Below are 19,169 nucleotides of genomic sequence, written 5' to 3' on the forward strand. Positions count from 1 at the left end.
CTCATGGGTCCCTCTGGTTCAGGATAAAGACTTTTTGGAAGGCAGTCTTTACTGTATTTCCTATTTGATAAGATTGAGGGTATTGGTGCTTTGCTGCATCTGCTCCTAGTGCTTAAATGGATACCTGGATCTCTTCATTGGGGTGTCCTCTGGTCCTCCCTGGTGATGTTTGCTGCCGATCTGCACCTGCAGGGAAAAAGGGGACTTGCCTTACTTTTCTATATAGATGCTGCTGGCCTACTGACTTTGTCCCATTTAACTGTGTGGACCTTTCTCCTCACCTTTTACAAATACTATACAGAATCTAGTGGGCCAGAATTAGAGTGGATTATTGGTGTTTGCTGCCTTGGTGTACTTAGTCTGACTATTTTTCCTGTATGGTAAAATGTTGTTCCCTTTTCTTCCCTCCCCCTGTATTTGTTATGTTGTGTGCCTACTATGAGGTAGTGAACTTGCAATATATAATGGGAGTGAGTTGTGTATTGTTTGTCAGTGTACTCTGTTGTGCAGGCACTACAGATTTTAAGTTTGTTATAGTGTCTACTTCCCTTCCTGCAACCCCTCCCCCGTTACTAAGTGTTTTGTGGCTAATTTAGGAAGTGGATCCCCATTAAAGCATAGAGGTGTGATGAAAGTCCTCTGACATTTCCTGTTTTTATAATATACTGTGAATTTATATACAAGCATGTGTTCATGTACCTATTTGAACTGATAGTGTTGTATGCGTAACATAATGTATATGTTGTGTATTGTCTCTTAATAAGTGTGTGGATGAATTGTATATTTGTGTCAGCCTTATAGCCCTTCCAAAGTGTTGGGCCTGATCACTGACGCACTACCTGCCTTTAAGAGGCGTTGTTTTCTTTTGGGTTGGGTGCTTTTCTCCCACCCTAAGGCTAGTGGCTGTACATCCTTCAACAGGGGTTTGAATAGAAATTGTATTAAAACAATTAAATGCCATCACACAAATTGCACCAGTAAAAGGACATTTTATTGTTTGGATTTGTCTGTTGGCTGCGAGGAGACCTTATCTCAGTTTACTCGGGCACATGGATTTTACCCAGTTACTAACCACTGTACAAGAATATATTTCACAAACCCCATGACACTCTTTGTTCGTAAATTGGCCTTACCCTTGCCCAACCCCACTCCATCTCACTCTCCATCCCTCACAAATTGGTTTTGTGTATGCAACATGAATTTGTTTTGCATTTAATTTGGTTCTGATACACAGTGAATGTCCGGTTTTGAAAAAGGCCAAGGGCCGAAGCGTGTGTCAACCAACAGACAAATCCAATCAATAAAACGTCCTTTAACTGATGCAATTTGTGTGGTTGGATTTAATTGATTTATTTCACGCAAGAGAGCAGTGGGTGCACTCCAAGCCTGCACACAATGCGGCAGAGCTACTGTTTCTGAATACAGCCACACCAACTAAATCATTGATTTTTTTCGCAGCAGGATCCACCCCCACCCAAAACCACAACAATTAGAACTTCAGAAATTGTATTACCACATGTTGTCCCCATGGGTATGCTAGTCCTTATGACCAAACCCACTTTGTACCTTGGCGAACTCCTATCCCGTGGCATGTCAGAAACAAGCTGAAACATAACCCTTAAAAAGTAGAAATTGTGATGATATGTGCAAAAAACTGAATGGCCTACCTGGCCTCCAGGTAAAATTGACATAGATTTTGACTTTCAAGGTTGAGTTTAAAACGGCAATTCCCCATTCCCAGTAGTGTGTTTTTAAGAGGGGAAATATATATATATATAATTTCTGATGTTTGTTAATCTGCTTAGAATCACATGCTGTGCATAGGTCCGACATCCAGTGGTCACTGCAGAGTATTGCATTTTGTTTTTCGTAGTCGAAAAGGGGACGTCGACAAGGCGTGTCTGTAACACTATCCCTATAGTGACGTGCGTTGTACCCATAATACCTCACGCGTCGAGGTCCCTCAGATTGTTTTTTTCCGCCCAGCTTCTGGTCGCCTTACGCGGAGCTCCTAGAGAGACATTGCAAATACTTACTACGGACCTCGGTCCTTAATTATACTTATTATATTGTTAAAGATCCCTCCCCTCGACGTTAGCTGTGAAGCTGTTTCTCCGTCGAGCAAGTTTTCGACGGAGGGGAAGAGACGGAGGAGATCCTTCGGCGCTGCCGAACACGTGGCCTGGCCTCGCCGGCCAACATACAGTAGGGAGAGTGGGGGTTCGAACTTTTATCTTCTATTTGAGAATGTCTTTCTTTCTCCCCTATCTTTCCCTTGGGGTTGTTATCACCAGTTATTATTGCCTCAGCTATGGAGAGGACACCTTTTAAGTTTTGCCCACGCTGTAGGGGCAAATACACTTGGAAGGACAAACACAAGCTCTGTAATCGTTGCTTGCCCCTCGATCATAAGGAGGACAGCTGCGTGGCCTGTAAGCTCTTGAAACCAAGAACTCTTAAAGAACGCAAAGTTAAGAGGTGGGCGGACTATGCTATGTCGAAGTCAATTTCCTCACCCGCCGCTGCTGTTACAGAAAGTGACGAGGAGGGTGATAATTCGACATCCGTTACGGAAGTCATTAACCCCCAGAAGGAGCGCTCGCGCTCCTCGACGTCCGTCCCCGACGGGCTCGGCTCACGCCCTACTTATGGGGATGAACACCCCGGCGACAAGGACGCACACAGACCCCATTAGGCCTAAGCACACAACCCACGGCTCTTCTTCGTCGAAGACGAAGGATCCATCAGCGCCGAAGGGGACGCAGGGCACTCCGGCGTCTACCTCAGACCGTAAGGGTCTCAAGCCCAACCCGCAAACGCAGCCGTGACCAGCGATTGGGCTTTCATCAAACACGGGCGCTACCCCAAAATCATCCGACGTAACGCTCCATAGAGCGGCCGTCGAGGAACAACGCGTAACGCAGGCAACGTGGACACCAGAGTCCTCTACTGACAAACTCGTTGTCGAGAGCTTGGCGAGAATTGTTTCCGAAGACAAACGTAAGCGGACGACGAAACAAACGTCGAATACCGCACAAAAAGCTATGGAAACGCCGAAAAAGCACAAGAGTAGCCAGGAACTGCCCCCTTCATCTAAGGGCACTTCTGAACTACCGGAGGGCTTTTCAGAGGGCGACGGAAACCTTTCTTCGACGTTGTGGGAGCGTTCTAAGCGTTTTGAAGGTGAAAACACTGATTTCCCCCCTCTAGACTATTCAGGGGTCCCCCATGAGACCCTTGAAAGACTCCATTCTTGTATGGAGAAAATGGAAAGGTTTTTGGGAAACCAAAACCCACCCACACCCAAAAGACCAAGAGAATGGCCCCAGGATGACCCTAGGGTCAAGATTCCTAGGCTGTTCCCCCTTCTACAGACGTATATGACCTCACTGAAGAGGAGCAATACCTCCAGGAAGATGAGGAGTGTTTGGGTGGAGAGGAAGAACATGAGGAAGAGGGGTTTGAAGAAGATCCTTACACTAGTGCAGGAGCTTTCGAAGAAGATACAGCTACTTTGCAGCCCTGGCAATCCCCATCAGTGCAGCCTTGGCAATCCCCATCAGTGCACTCAGACCCTGATGTCTTTCACCCTTCTCCTCCCAAGGATTCACCTATTGGAAACACCTCTCCCATAGATGACCAACCTTCACTTAATGCACTATTGCGCAAGGCAGCAGCGCATTTTGAAATAGACACAGGGGAGACTCTTCTTGACATAGACTTTGTAGAGAAAGTTATTAAAGAAAAAGCCCCTGTTAGTCAGTCTATTCCGCTCCTGGCTTCTATAAAGAGAAGAATAACTCCTTCCCTTTCCAATCCTGCCTTAGTCAGAGGGGTCAACCCTCGGATAGAAAAGCTCTTCAGCCCTTCGTCCTCTGACCCTTTGTATATCAGAGGCCATTCTATTCCGGACTCCCTCGTAGTTACTAATGCAAGGAAAAGAGCAGGGGTGCCACTATCCACTAGTGAGGCACCACCTGACAAAGAGGGCAAGAAGCTCTATGCACTTGGGAAGAGAATCACGAAGTCCGCCGCCTTTTCAACTAGGATTGCAAATAACAATTCCCTACTAGCTAGCTACGCAGATGCACAGTGGAGCAAGCTGCGCAGCGAAACAGAGGACGCACCAGAACCCCTGCGTTCACGTGTGTTAGCTACAATCTCAGAGGGAACTCTTGTAAACCAGGGCATCGTAAAGAACTCCTTAGATGCCGCAGAGACGGCTGGCCGTTCCCTGGTTCAGGGAATACTTCTCAAACGTCATGTCTGGCTGCGCAATTCGGGATTCAAGCCGGGAACCCAGGCTTCCCTGATAAATAAGCCCATAGAACAAACATCTGTTTGGATAAGCAGTTGGAGGCCCTAGAACATGCAAAGAAAGAGTTTGATACCATCAAGACTCTTGACCAAATTTCTAGGCCCCCTAACAGACGCGGCTATGGCAATAGACGCTCCTTTCGTGGCCAACGCCAGCAGCAAAACCAACAGCAATTTTACTCTGCTACCAACTGGCCCTCTAACCAGGGTAACAACACCCAGTTCAGTCAAAGAGGCCAACGCCGTGGCAGAGGAAGAGGTCGCGGCTCCAGCCCCAAAGGTTCCACGCCCAATACCAACAAATGACCCGAAGATTCGGGTCCCCTCCCATGCATCACCGGTCGGGGGCCGGCTAACATCGTTCCTTTCAGCATGGGAGGGAATATCGTCAGACCGCTGGGTATTATCCACCATAGCCCACGGATACTGCATCGAATTCAACGGTTCCCCGAAGTACAGACCCCCACGGAACCGACGCATGACACCGGAACACCTCACTATTCTTCTTCAAGAAGTAGAAGAGCTACTGAAAAAAAGCTATAGAGGCTGTTCCCCTATCTCAGGTAACAGAAGGTATTTATTCAGTGTACTTCCTTGTACCCAAAAAGGACTTAACCATGCGCCCTGTATTAGATTGCGCCCAGCGAACAAGTTTGTCAAACCCCAAAAGTTTTGTATGGTGACCTTGCAGGAAGTAATCCCACTGTTCTCCTGCATGGGGTCTGGCATGGATTCACATGCTCATGAATATTCCCCGTCGTCAGGCTGGGAATCCTCGGTAAAGAAAAAAACCAGTATCAGTTTCGTTTCTGATCTGTCTTTCGTAGTAATAACCAATCACTGGTCTCTGCGTCATACTGACCACAGCCAATGACTGCCCTCTACCTAAGCACCGCCTCTGGCAGCCATCTTCAGATTTTTACCGCACGTTCATGTGTTGGGATCCTCGTGCTATTGCTCTCGAGCGTTAGTGCTATTTTTTTCACGTTTTTTCTCAAAAACTTCGTTTTTTCGGTCAAAAGAGCCTAAAGCTCCACCGACTCTCCATCCGATCAACGGGGACCTGTGTCGGATTCGTCTGCGCCCCTCAAGGGTGAAGATTTCGTCGAGCTACGCTTTTGGAGGACTCCAGAAGCTTCTCAGGCCCGGACATGGCCCAGGAGAAGGGAAGCTCGATGCCCGGAAAGCTGTTCAGGGTCTGCCCTGGATGCCAGCTGCAGAAGTCTTTAAGGAGGACGAAAACTCCTTTTGTCTCTACTGCTTACATGAGGGCAAGACGCACGTGGAGAAGGTCTGTGCGTTTTGCGGCAATATGTCGGAGCGGACCATGAAGGACCGCCATCAACGTCTCGCCAACTGGCTGGAAGGGAAGAGCCCGTCGGGCGAGAAGAGGAAGAAATCCGAGCGGTCTTCTAAGACCTTTGAGGACGCCCCGGCGACAGGGGTCCAACACAAGGCAAAGCACCACGAGTCCGCTGGCACCGGGAGCGCCGAACGGTCGGGCTCTACGGGCGCCAGGCAGGGCGCACCCTCCCCGGCACCTTCAGCCACGAGCCAACGCTCTGGGTCGGGTAAGAGGAAGGGCGAGCACCCGGCGAAGCTCCTGGAGAGGCCCTGGTCGAGCTCGAAGGCCCCATCGGAGGGGGAGCGAGGCAGTGTCCCCTCCCCCCCCTCAAGGATAAGGCGGTGAGCGCACCTAAGGTGGTGAAGGCCTTAATCCATCCGGCCAAGCCCTCTATCGAAACTGTCACGGCGGCCCTGGCTCAGCCTGTGGAGGCTACACCAGTGGTGGCGACCTCGGGGCTCAGAGTCTCCCTGCCACCTCGGAGGGAGTCCTCTTTTGTACCCATCGATAGGACCCCCGTGAAATCCCCGGCGGAAGAAAAAGGGGGGGCAGGGTGTCGTCGTAGATTGGGCTTCAACCTCGGAGGAAGAGCTGATCGAGGTCTTAAGCCAGGGCCTTGGCGTGGAAGAAGACCGGCCCGTCGGGATGGATCCCGACGCAGGTGACGACGACCTCGTCGAGGGTGCCGACGGGGCCCCTGATCGCCCGTCGGATTCCCCTCTGCCAGCGCCGCAAGACAACTCGGCGGCCATTTTGTTGGCTATACAGTCCTTATGCTCAGAGATAAGGACGAGACTACCGTTGCCGACGGAGGAACCTCTCCCGTCGGGGGATCCTGAACCGGGACCTTCTGGTGTTCCCCCGCCCAAGAAAAGGATTCACCCTCCACCTCCTTTTCAGCCGTCGCGCCCCGTCCAGCCCTCCTCCCCGTCCACCCGAGGGGATGATACGGGGACTGACACGGCAGCGACGGGCACGGACGACGAGGTATACGACGAGGATCTACCGTCGTCACCTCCCACCAGGGCTTCTCCGCCCGACGAGATTGGATCGTTCCACTCCATGATCGCCAGGGCATCCGAGCTTTTCCAACTCTGCCCTGAGGAGAAGAAAAAGGAAGGATTCCTTTATCAACGGCGCGAGGCCAAGAGGAAGACTGTCCTCGCGGTGCCTCTACTGGACGACATTTGGGATGAGGGCCTCGCCCTCCTCAAGAACCCTTCCACGACGCCAGCTAGAAGAGACCGGTACGAGAAGAAGTACCGGGTCCCGGACGCGGCCCCCCCTGTGCCTCCGGGCGCAGCCTCCCCGGACTCCGTCGTCTCCGCGGCGGCCAGGAAGAAAGCGGGGGGGGGGGGGGTGCGGCCTCCACATCGACTTCCCCACCGGACGGCGAGGGAAAGAAATTGGACGCTATGGGACGCAGGGTCATCTCGTCTGCAGCGACGACTATTAAAGCGGCCAACGCCTTGGCTATCGTGGCCCGCTACGACAGGGAGCTATGGTACAAACTGGCTCCCCGGCTGGACTTCCTACCGGACGACAAGAGGGCGGATGCCCTGGAGATCCTACAGGAAGGTGAGGTGGCGTCGGACCACGCCATCACTATTGCGACGGACATCGCAGACACTGGGTTTCGCCAGTTGGGCAACAGCGTGTGCCTTAGGCGGCGTGGATGGCTCAAGGCTACGGACTTCCGTCAAGACATAAAGACCAGAGTCCTGGACATGCCGTTCGATGGGAACAACCTGTTTGGGAAAACAGTGGACGATTCCCTACAGGCCATTAAAGCGGACACTGAGACGGCCCTGGCCCTTGGGGTTCTGCAGCAACGACGGACGCCCTTTCGGAGCAGCAGAGGCAAGGGCGCCTCCAAAGGTTCCGGCGGCGGTTTCTCCACCTACCGTCAAGTGGCCCGCTCGTCGTCTCAGGAGGCCTACAGAGGACGAGGCAAGTCTGGTGGACCCTGCCGTCGTCGCCAAGGAGGTCAAGGCGGCAAAGCCTCGTCGAAACAGGATTGAAACAGCCGTGGGGTCGGGCCCCCACCGAAGCACCCCGGTGGGAGGCCGGCTGGCGAGCTTCGTCAGCGTGTGGGAGTCCATCTCCACCAACCGTTGGGTGCTGGACGCCTTAGCCCGGGGCCACGCGCTCGAGTTTCAAAGAAGGTGCCCGCGCGTCCCCCCCGTGGCCAGGAAAGAGCTTCACGTCCCTCAGCTTCTCCTGGAGGTAAGGGCGATGCTCAGGAAGGGCGCCATCGAACTCGTCCCAAAGAGGCTTCGGGGCTCCAGAGTTTACTCGAGATACTTCCTCGTGAAGAAGAAGACGGGAGGATGGCGCCCCATCCTAGACCTGCGACGTCTGAACAAGTTTATCAAGGCGCAGAAGTTCCGGATGGTCACCCTCCAGCACGTCCTGGGTCAGCTGGAGGAAGGAGACTTCCTGTCGTCGTTGGATTTGGAGGATGCCTACTTCCATATTCCCATCCTAAAGGGGCACTGAAAATTCCTCAGGTTTGTGGTCCAAGGGCGTCACTACCAGTTCAAAGCCCTCCCCTTCGGACTACGGTCGGCACCCAGGGTATTCACCAAGTGCCTTGCACCGGTGGCGGCGCAGCTGCGCCGCGAGGGGATCCACGTCTACCCCTACCTGGACGACTGGCTCATCCGAGCCAAGACGAGGGAGCTCGCCGTGGAGCACACGGCAAGGACCGTCCAACTTCTCACGGACCTGGGATTCTCCGTGAACTACACCAAGTCCCACCTGGTACCCGCGCAAAACGCACTGTTTCTGGGAGCGAAGCTCGACACAGTGTCCCTTCTGGCCTCCCCGTCGGAGGAAAGGACCAGGTCCATCCTGGGCAAGGTACAGCGGATGTTGGTTTCCGACGCGGCCAAGGTGAGGTCCATCAAGTCCCTCCTCGGAATGATGTCTTCTTGCATCTACCTCATTCCCATGTGCAGGCTCCGGATGCGCCCGTTGCAGGAGTTCCTGGACGCGCGCTGGATCCAAACGACGGGCGGCTTCGAGGAGAGGATCACACTCGAGAGTTTCCGCCGAGCGGTCTGGTGGTGGGGCACCCGCGCGCATGGACTTCCAGACCACCAGGAGACAGTGACCACGGATGCCTCCCTGGAAGGGTGGGGAGCGCACACCGAAAATCTGCACGCGAGAGGCCTTTGGCTCCCGACGGAGAAGTCCCTCCATATCAACGTCCTGGAGCTCCGTGCAGTGTTCTGGGCCCTCGGGTCCTTCCTTCTGTCCCTCAAGGGCAAGGTGGTGAGGATCTTCACCAACAACACCACCACCATGTTTTACATAAGGAAACAGGGCGGAACCAGGCCCCCAGCACTGTCCAAGGAGGCGCAGGACCTGTGGCATTGGGCCGTCGCCCAAAGGATGTTTCTGGTGCCGTTTCATCTGGCAGGGATAAAAAACACCATCGCCGACTCATTCAGCAGGGAGCTGCGCTCGTGCCACGAGTGGGAACTACGGCAGGATCTAGTGGATCGCCTCTTCCGACGGTGGGGCACACCCCAGATCGACCTGTTCGCGACGGCGACGAACTCCAAGTGCCGGAGGTTCGCCAGCAGGTTTCCCCAGGCGAGGAGCATGGGCGATGCTTTCTCGTTCCCCTGGGAGGGCCTGTTCCTCTACGCGTTCCCTCCTTTGCCACTGCTAATCCGGCTCGTCAACCAGCTCAAGAGGTCACGGTGCAGGATGATCCTCGTCGCACCTGCGTGGCCGAGGCAGATATGGTTCCCTGACCTTCTGGACTTGTCAGCGTCCCCGCCAATCAAGCTGCCGGTGGACGCGGATCTACTCTCCAGGGAAGGAGGCACCATCCTCCACCACGACCCGAAATCGCTGAACTTGCAGGCCTGGCTCCTGCAGCGCTAGAGTTTGGGGGATACGACATACCGGCCGACTGCAGAGAGGTTCTTGCAAAGGCCAGGGCGTCCTCGACTCTTAAATGCTACGGACACAAATGGAAGAGGTTCTCTGTCTGGTGCCACGCACAGAAGATTAACCCTCTACGGATTACGGCTCCCCAGGTACTGCCGTACCTGCTGACGCTGGCCAAAGCTGGTCTGGCACACGCGTCCATCAAGATTCATCTTGCTGCGATCTCCCGATACACCAGAACCACGGGGCGGACGTCCTTGTGGTCTCATCGTCTGGTGAAAGAGTTCATGAAGGGACTGTTCAGATCGTTTCCGCCGGTGAAGGCTCCGGCCCCGGCGTGGGAGCTCAACGTGGTGCTGACCAAGCTCATGGGACCTCCGTTCGAGCCTCTGCACTCGGCCCCGTTGAAGTTTCTGTCGTGGAAGACAGCGTTTCTTGTGGCCATCACCTCCGCACGACGGGTGGGAGAGATCCAGGCCCTTTCCTGCAAGGCCCCGTACTTGACTTTTCACAACACGAGGGTAGTGCTCAGGACGCACCCCTCCTTCATGCCCAAGGTACCGTCGGACTTCCATCACAACGAACCCTTGGTGTTGCCTGTGTTCTTCCCGTCGCCTTCGTCGCCGGCTGAGAGGACTTTGCACTCGCTGGATGTGGCTAGAGCGCTGAAGTTCTATGTGGACCGCACAAAGTGTTTTCGGAAGACGTCACAACTCTTTGTGAACTTTGGACCTGTCAATCAGGGGAAGGCTCTCTCGAAGGCTTCCATTTCCAGATGGCTCTCCGGCTGTATCATGTACTGTCATCGGTTGGCAAACCGACCGCTGCCTGGCCGTCCGAGAGCCCATTCCACCAGAGCGATCGCAGCTACCACGGCGTTCCTTTCTGGTGTGCCCCTGCTGGACATATGTAGGGCTGCTACGTGGAGGTCGACGCACACCTTCACGAAATTCTACTGCGTCGATCGGGATTCCAGGGAGGAGTCCAGGGTCGGCCAAGCAGTGCTGCGCAACCTGTTCACCTGAGGTGAGCCTGGTGAGGAGGTAAGATGCTTAATGTTGAGTTTGATGTATTGCTTGATGTTGAGCCTTTGCCACCTCCCGTGGTTGTGCATGTGTGTACTGCTATGTATTCTTTATTCATGAGCATGTGAATCCATGCCAGACCCCATGCTGGAGAAGGAACAAGTTACTTACCTGTAACTGTTGTTCTCCAGCATGGGTCTGGCATGGATTCACATGCGAACCCTCCCGCCTACCCCTCTGCGGCTCTTCACTTGGTCATACTGCCACTTCACGTGCTTCCAAATCTGAAGATGGCTGCCAGAGGCGGGGCTTAGGTAGAGGGCAGTCATTGGCTGTGGTCAGTATGACGCAGAGACCAGTGATTGGTTATTACTACGAAAGACAGATCAGAAACGAAACTGATACTGGTTTTTTCTTTACCGAGGATTCCCAGCCTGACGACGGGGAATATTCATGAGCATGTGAATCCATGCCAGACCCATGCTGGAGAACAACAGTTACAGGTAAGTAACTTGTTCCTTATCACAAGGGGATTACATGACAACACTACACATGAAAGATGCATACTTTCATATTTTAATGTTGCCAGCGCACAGAAAATACCTCAGGTTCAAGATAGAGAACAAACACTACTAGTTCAGAGTACTACCCTTCGGGATAGCATCTGCACCAAGGGTATTCACGAAAGTACTGGCAGTGGCAGCGGCCCACCTGCGCAGGTTATCCATCCCGGTATACCCTTACCTCGACGACTGGCTCATAACAGGGGATTCTTACAAAACATGCTTCTCCAATACCCAAAAGACTGTAGACCTTTTGTTCCAACTGGGCTTCTCCATCAACGAAAAGATGTCCAGCTTAGACCCCAGCCAAATTAAACAATTCCTAGGGGCTCTAATTCGAACAAAGGACGGCCTCGTCTTCCCCTCCAACGAGAGGGTCCAAAACATGCTGTTTCAGATCCCCCATTATGTGGCAGGTCGAGAGGTGACGGTACCCAAAGCAATGCGCTTGCTAGGGATGATGGCGTCATGTATTTATTTGGTACCTCACGCGCGCCTGCGCATGCGCCCAATGCAAGAGTGGCTCAACAGCCAGTGGTGTCAGGCCAGTGGACAATGGGACGATCTAGTGGTGGTCTCGCAGGCCTTGGTTCTCTCGCTACGGTGGTGGACAAAAGAAAACCTGTTATTAGGGAAGACTTTTGCCACACCCGCAGTGGAAGCCACTCTAACCACAGACGCATCCCTTACAGGATGGGGGGGGCTCACCTATCCCATCAGACTGCTCACGGAGCGTGGACTCCGAGCTTAGCATCCAAGCATATAAACCTGCTGGAACTACTAGCGGTGTTCAAAGCACTGAAAGCCTTTCAGGAACACCTACAAGGAAAGACAGTGATGGTCCTCACAGACGGCACCACAGCCATGTACTACTAACAAGCAAGGGGGCACTCACTCTCCAGGACTGTCCAAGCTGTCCCAGAACATCTGGAAGTGGGCTCTCAAACACAACATGTTCCTACTATCACAACATGTACCAGGGGAACTCAATCTGCTAGCAGACAAACTCAGCAGAGACTTCCCCCTGCCCGTAGAGTACGAATGGCGGTTACAAGAAGACATCGTCTTCGACGTCTTCACACAGTGGGGTTTCCCAGAAATAGACCTGTTCGCAACTCTGGAAAACTCTCAATGCCAAGATTACGCCTCCAGGTACCCCCAGAACCAGTCCAAGGGGAACGGTCTATCGATTCCATGGTCAGGGAAATTTGTTTACGCTTTTCCCCCCGACTCCCCTTCTCAACAAGATAGTGCACAAGATGCACCAGGAACAAGTGACCATGATACTGGTGCCCCCTATGTGGGCCCGACAGCCATGGTTCGCTCACTTGTTGAAGATGTCTCTATCTCCTCCAGTGAGAATGCCCTGCCCGTACAACATGCTGTCACAAGACAGGGGCAGGACACTGCACCCATGCCCTCAGACCTTGAACTTAGCAGCCTGGCTCCTGAGGTCATAGAATTTGGACATTTACAACTTCCACAGAGGTGCATGGACATCCTCAGAGAGGCCAGAAAGCCTAACACTCGTCACTGCTATTCTAGCAAATGGAAAAGATTTGTCATCTGGTGTAGAGGGAAGAGTATCAACCCCGTTGACTGCTCTCCCACACAAATTATTCTGTACCTGACCCATTTACTGGACTCTGGCCTAGTATTCAATTCTATTAAAGTACACCTGGCAGCGCTTTCGGCTTACACCACTTCACAACTCAAAGTATCGTGGTGGAAGATCACAGTAATCAAAGCCTTCATGGAAGGGGTAAAGAGAATACACCCTCCAATAGCTAACCCAGCTCCTGGCTGGGATCTAAATGTGGTACTCACCAGGCTCATGGGGTCACCCTTTGAACCCATGCACAAGGCAACTCTTAAAGATCTCACTCTTAAGACTGCTTTCCTAATCGCTATTACCTCCATTAGGAGAGTAAGTGAACTACAGGCCCTTTCGGTTTTAGACCCCTTTGTAACAGTTCACAAGGATAAAGTGGTTCTACGCACACACCCAAGGTCCGCACCGAAATTCATCTCCAAATTTCATGTCAACCAGTCTATAGAACTACCAACGTTCTTTCAAAATCCTTCAAATCTAGGAGAAAAAAGCCTGCATACACTTGATGTGCGCAGAGCTGTCATGTTTTACATGGAAAGAACTAGTCCACTGAGAAAGACTAATCAGTTCTTTGTCTCGGTGGCAGCAGGAAGAGAAGGAGATGCAGTTTCAAAATCCACTATATCTAGATGGATTGTACAATGCATAACTCTCTGTTGCACTCTTGCTAAGAGAACTACCCTTCAAGCCAAGAGCACACTCTACTCGAGCGAGGCACTGGGGCATCCTTAGCATTCATTGTAAATGTTCCCCTTGAGTCCATCTGCAAAGCGGCAACCTGGAGTTCTGTACACACCTTTACAAAACACTACTGTCTAGATGCCCACTCTAGAGCTGATTCCCAGGTGGGACAAGCAGTATTAAGACATCTTTTCTCTACTGTTCCTTCTCACAACCCACCTCCAACTCCGGGTACTGCTCGCTAGTCTATGCACAGCATGTGATTCTAAGCAGATTAACAAACATCAGAAGACAATGCATTACTTACCGTAAAAGCATTTCTGATGGTTGTATCTGCTTAGATTCACATGCGCCCACCCTTCCTCCCTGCTCGGATGGATGGAACATAGACATCCTTTTCCATATCTCTCTCTTTTCTGTACTCACTCGCGTCTAGAAGGCTCCCTCAGGGCAGAAAAATACAAACAGAGGGACCTCGACGCGTGAGGGATTATGGGTACAACGCACCTCACTATAGGGATAGTGTTAGACATGCCTTGTCGACGTCCCCTTTTCGACTACGAAAAACAAATTGCAATACTCCGCAGTGACCACTGGATGTCGGACCTATGCACAGCATGTGAATCTAAGCAGATACAACCATCAGAAATGCTTTTACGGTAAGTAATGCATTGTCATATATATTTTAATTCTGAAACAAATATCTTTTTGTAAACCATACTTCATTTAATCTATTAATTCATGCAACAGAAAGTTGTATATTAAAGTTCCTTTTCTAATGAAATGAGACCTTAAGAGGTCCTTCTTCAAATGAGCCATCCACTGTGTTCTACTTTACAAGGCACATGCCAAATATTTACAATTGCTTGGTGGAGGGAAAAGTATGTTATTTGCATTTACTATCAATTGTTGGTATCTCACATTGATGTATAAGGTTCTTTCATATTTTGATCTTGATTTTCTTTCCAATTCTAAAGTAATCAAAATCTGACAAAGATGGGTCCGTACCTTGCTGACTACAGCATTGTGGTATGCAAATAGAAAGGTGGGATGCCCTTATTCCATACCGGTTGGAGAAATGTTTTTATGAAGGGAATATCTATAATTGTGGATTTGTTCCCTTCCAGGAGCCGAATCCAGAGGACCCATTGAACAAAGAGGCTGCAGAGGTCCTTCAGAACAACAGACGTCTGTTTGAGCAGAATGTTCAGCGTTCCATGCGTGGGGGCTACATTGGATCCACTTACTTTGAACGCTGTCTGAAATAGAACTGGCCCCCTCCCCATGAGTGCTGAGCCCACCCACCGTCCTGCCCCACCCTAACCCTTGCCCCTTCAACCAGACTGACCCTACCCGATCCCAGTGTGACATTCAGGGACGAGTGCCTGGAACTGACACCACAGAGTGTCTGTCTCCTTGCAGGATGCCATTCACCAGCCTGCACTGGGTGGGGAAGGAGGCGCCTCCCAGCCATGGAGCTCAACTGCATGCCAGGATTTCCCCCACTCGGGGGGGGCCTCTTCTCAATTGGTCACCTTTATTATAAGCGGGCACAAGCTCCTTCTGCTATTTAAACTGCTGGATTCTTTTTTATTTTGTGGGGTTAGGGTGGGGTAATTTTTCTCTGCCTTCCCCAATTTTTCTTTTTTTTGTGTTTTTTTTTTTTTTTTTTTTTTTTTTTTTGTTTTTGTTTTGGTATGCAAATTCTTGTAACATTCAGCTTTGCCAAAGGCAGGAATGGAAACCTAAGCCAATCCGTGGCTGGATCAGACTAGAAAACTGGGCTAACATCAAACCTGGCCATCTTACAGATCACTTTCAGAGCCATCTCTCAACCTCACCCCCAGCCAAAGCCTTAGGAAAAGGGAAAAGAGATGGTGCTGCCCATGTACAAATAGCAAGCTTTTGAGCAAATTCAATTCTCAGCTATTTGTACCCCGGTCTGAGAGTGAATGGTGGAGTGTGGTTTTGCATCTCAGAATCTTTGCTCTCAAAGAAGCCCCTGACTTTTGCACAGGAGAAAAGGCTTTGCAGCTTTGGAGCCGGTCAAATAGATTGAGCTGCCAATCACTTTGATGCCTTTTAATGTAAAATATTAGGCAAAGTTGCTCTTATAAGTGCTCTGGGCATAATATCAATTTGCTTTACTTTTGCGTAGTAACACAGGATGTTTGTGGCTTCTGCTCCTTCTGTTGGTAAAAATGGTCCAGTAGTAACACCCAGTGTTCATTCATGTGTAGCGTCTCGACCCTTACAACCTTGTTTTACCTAGCTGCAATGCTCCCAGATGTGGATATAAAAAAAATGTTTTATAGAGTAAACTGGGCTTAGTCAGATCCTGGCTTACCTGCCCTCTTTGGCTAAATCGGCAGGGATCTTCTTGGCCAGATTGAATATTCCTAGAGAAGTGAAGTGCCAAGGAATTGACACGTTCCCTCAAAAAATCTCCTTTAGTTTCTGGTCAGTTTAGCAAAAATGAACTGGCACAGTTGAGTGGGGGGTTCATGTCTTTACAACCTTTTAAATATTTGAGCTATACCTTGAGTTTTGATGATTTGTGGCTCAAAGTCTTACTAGTTTTGTCAAGCACTTGATCTTTAGTTGCTTTTCTGTCCCGGCCATATTCATCTCACACATCCTGACTGTTCCAGTGCCTCTGCATCAGTCCACAATTTTGGGTATTATCCTTTCTTTTAAAGGAAACATGTACCACCCATGTTGCTCTATAAATAGATTAGGAGTCTGGAAGTGCAGAGAATTAAATAAGAGCATCTAGTTTTGTGATCCCTAACCAGTGGTTCTGACGTATTGCTATAAGTATTGCTATATATATATTCATTGCAATGAGTTTGCATTCCTGTATTTTTGCCCTGGGCAGACAATAATTTCCGCTTGCTGTGGGATCGGGACTTCTTAAAATCTTCATTCCTGGATGGCTTCATACAGACTTGGGTCATGTGCTTGTAAAGAACACTGTAAGATGACTCTGTTGAACCATTCCCCCAACCTTTCTTTGCTTCAATAGCAGCTACTGAGTCAATGGCCTTTTTTAAAAAAAAATCCCCACAGAGAATTTTAGGGGCAGCCCAGCACCCTATTCTGACTCCCATTTTGCACCTGTCCCCAGATAGCTATCCTGGAAACCTCCCGTGCTGATGAAGGTTCCATACCCTCCCTTCCAGTTTTAGATTCCATTTATGTCTGGTTTTAAAACAAACACAAAAGAACAAAAAATAAAATGGAAGTAAACTGAAAACCTGAGACCTTGTAATGCATTACTGATTCCCTTCTTCCGGTTTTAAGTTATGGGCACAAAAGTGAAAATGCTGAGCAGGACCCGAGCTAGGGGCCAGTTTCCTTTTTATTTTTTCTCAAAAAGCTACTCTGAATAAATTACTGTATTGCTGTTTGATATTGGGTTATTAAAGGGGACTGCCGATTTAACTGCTCTTCCTATCGTGTTCTTTTTTGTGATTTTATGTTCACTTTTTTTGCTATCCCTAAAACCTATCGTATACAATTTCCATTATCCACATAACTAGCTCTTCTATTTTATTGCATTCCCTCTGCGACTCTATTCTGGTATTCCAGCCTGCAGATTCAACACATAAAACATGTATTTTCTCCTTGCTAAATTAAGCTCAACACAGGGAACTAATCATGGTTACCTTTTTCTTTTGAAAGCAGGGAGTTTTTGTAGTATGAATTGTGTTTGCTTCACATTTCTTTGCAACATATTACAAACTAGCTTTTGGTTCAGAAGCTGCCCTGTTAAGCATTTCCTAATTGTAAATTTGTGGCTACTCAAGGGTGTGACTGTAATCTGACTTTCTGATGATGCTGCCTGTAACCACTCTTACATTTGGTTCAGGAATTGGCATTTCTGTGGCCACAAATACCTATCAGTTGGCACTCAGGCAACTTATCAACCCACTGAAACATTTGTTTTCCGGAGTATATTGCATTTGGAATCCACGTGGACTTGAATCCCGATTGTCTATTGGGAGCTGACCCTTTTTTGCCACAGGATTGGGTTGGATAGACTATTATTGGTCAAGCACTGACTGATAAGCGGGCATGCCAAAGTTGCGAATACAGAGTAGCTTTGGGCTTCCCGTAGGCAAAGTTGCTTAAAACCTACAAGACAACCGCTTTCAATGCTGTAACTGTGAAGTTAAATGTACAATAAAGATATGACACAGGTGCCATAGAGACACATAAGGGACCTCTGTAATATGGAAGAGTCAATCACTGTGGTTCCCTCTAAACTATGATGGCTATATGCCCTATGACTAGCTTCAGTCTGAGCGAATGGGGTGCCACAGGGCAATGTATAGATTGATTACATCTTCAACAGAAGAACAAGTTACTTTCCTTTGGTAACGTTAATTCGATGGGATGTTCCTCCTACGTATTCCTCATTTTATGATATACTTAAGCTGCTTTGGAAAATATTTTTGGCAGAGGGGCCCTGTGTTGATGCGATCGAATGGATGTCCCTCGAATTCCTCCATATTGCGGTCAACGCCATTTTCAGTATATATGGCACGTGCATTGCCCGTTGGCTTCAGTTCGATTTTCACACCTTCTTCATGCAAAACTACTAACATCAGTCAATCCAGGACAGTACTAGACTTTGAAAGAGCATAAAGTGTAATGCCCGGAAATTCTACAGCAGGATGGGTGGGGTGATGAATACGTTGGAGGAACATCCAATCGAAAGAAAATTACCAGGGGTACGTTTCTTGTTCTTCAATTGGATTGTGTCCTCCCATGTATTCCTCATTTTATGATAGTCACAAAGCAGTGTTAGGTTTTCAGTTTCAAGATTTGTCATGGATGGAGTATAAGACCGCTTTCACAAATCCTTCCTGGCTAGAGAATGAGCAGAGACAGTAATGATTTGTGAAAGTGTGGATGGCAGACCAAGTGGCTGCCACATGTCTTTCTATAGGCATCCCTCTTTGGAGAGCGAAAGATGTTGCCATGCCACTTGTGGTGTGGGCTCTTAAGCCTTCTGGGGCATCTTTCCTGACCCAGCTTTAGCATTCAGAAATGTCAAGTATTAACCATCTGCATGAAGTTTTAGTAACTGGAAGTCCCACTCTAGCCAATGAAATGTTGGTCATGCTGACATACCTTTGCTCCTCATTGCTAGGATGAGATGGCTGATAGAAAGTTGGAAGCACAATTTTCTGGGCCAAATGGAAATTTGACACAAATTTTGGTAATAGAAAAGTTTAACCCTATGGACAATCTTATCCTTGTTAAAAAAAAAAAAAACAAACAAAAAAAAAAAGGTAGATGGGGCCTGCAATTCACTCACCCTGCGGGCTGATGTTAACTCACCTAACAGAATGGTTTTTAATGTAAGCGGTCTTAACGGACATGACTGAAGTGGCTCAAAAGGAGCATCACAAATTTTAATACCAGATTAAGTTCCCAAATTGGGACTTGAAAAGTTATAGGAGGGAACACATTAGTGAGCCCCTTAAACTATGATCAATGGCATTTTAAAATAAGCGGCCTATTCTGAGGAGCGCTTGGTAGAAAACACTGCCAAGTATCGCTTAATGGTTCCGATCTGGAGCCTCAGATTAGCCAAATGTAACAAAAAAGACCACATCATAGATGTATTGCATTAAAAAGGGTCCACATCCTTTTCCCTACACCAGCTGCTGAATTTGTTCCAACGGCAGCGGTATAAGGATTTTCGTGCTGGC

The 19,169-nt window shown here is 49.5% G+C and overlaps 1 protein-coding gene across 2 annotated transcripts in view; it reads left to right on the forward strand.

The window, feature by feature from the left end:
• Positions 1–16,890, forward strand: part of UBE2M (ubiquitin conjugating enzyme E2 M) — a 503,284-nt gene extending 486,394 nt beyond the window's left edge. For both annotated transcript variants that reach the window (XM_069639034.1, XM_069639026.1), the window contains exon 6: positions 14,574–16,890. In XM_069639034.1, coding sequence (XP_069495135.1) covers positions 14,574–14,714 — 141 coding nt within the window. In that variant the 3' untranslated portion in view covers positions 14,715–16,890. The remainder of the gene's footprint in view (positions 1–14,573) is intronic.
• Positions 16,891–19,169: the final 2,279 nt, after the last annotated feature.

Source organism: Ambystoma mexicanum, chromosome 1q, assembly GCF_040938575.1.
Source record: "Ambystoma mexicanum isolate Mex_15411 chromosome 1q, UKY_AmexF1_1, whole genome shotgun sequence".
Classification (NCBI taxonomy): Eukaryota; Metazoa; Chordata; class Amphibia; order Caudata; family Ambystomatidae; genus Ambystoma; species Ambystoma mexicanum.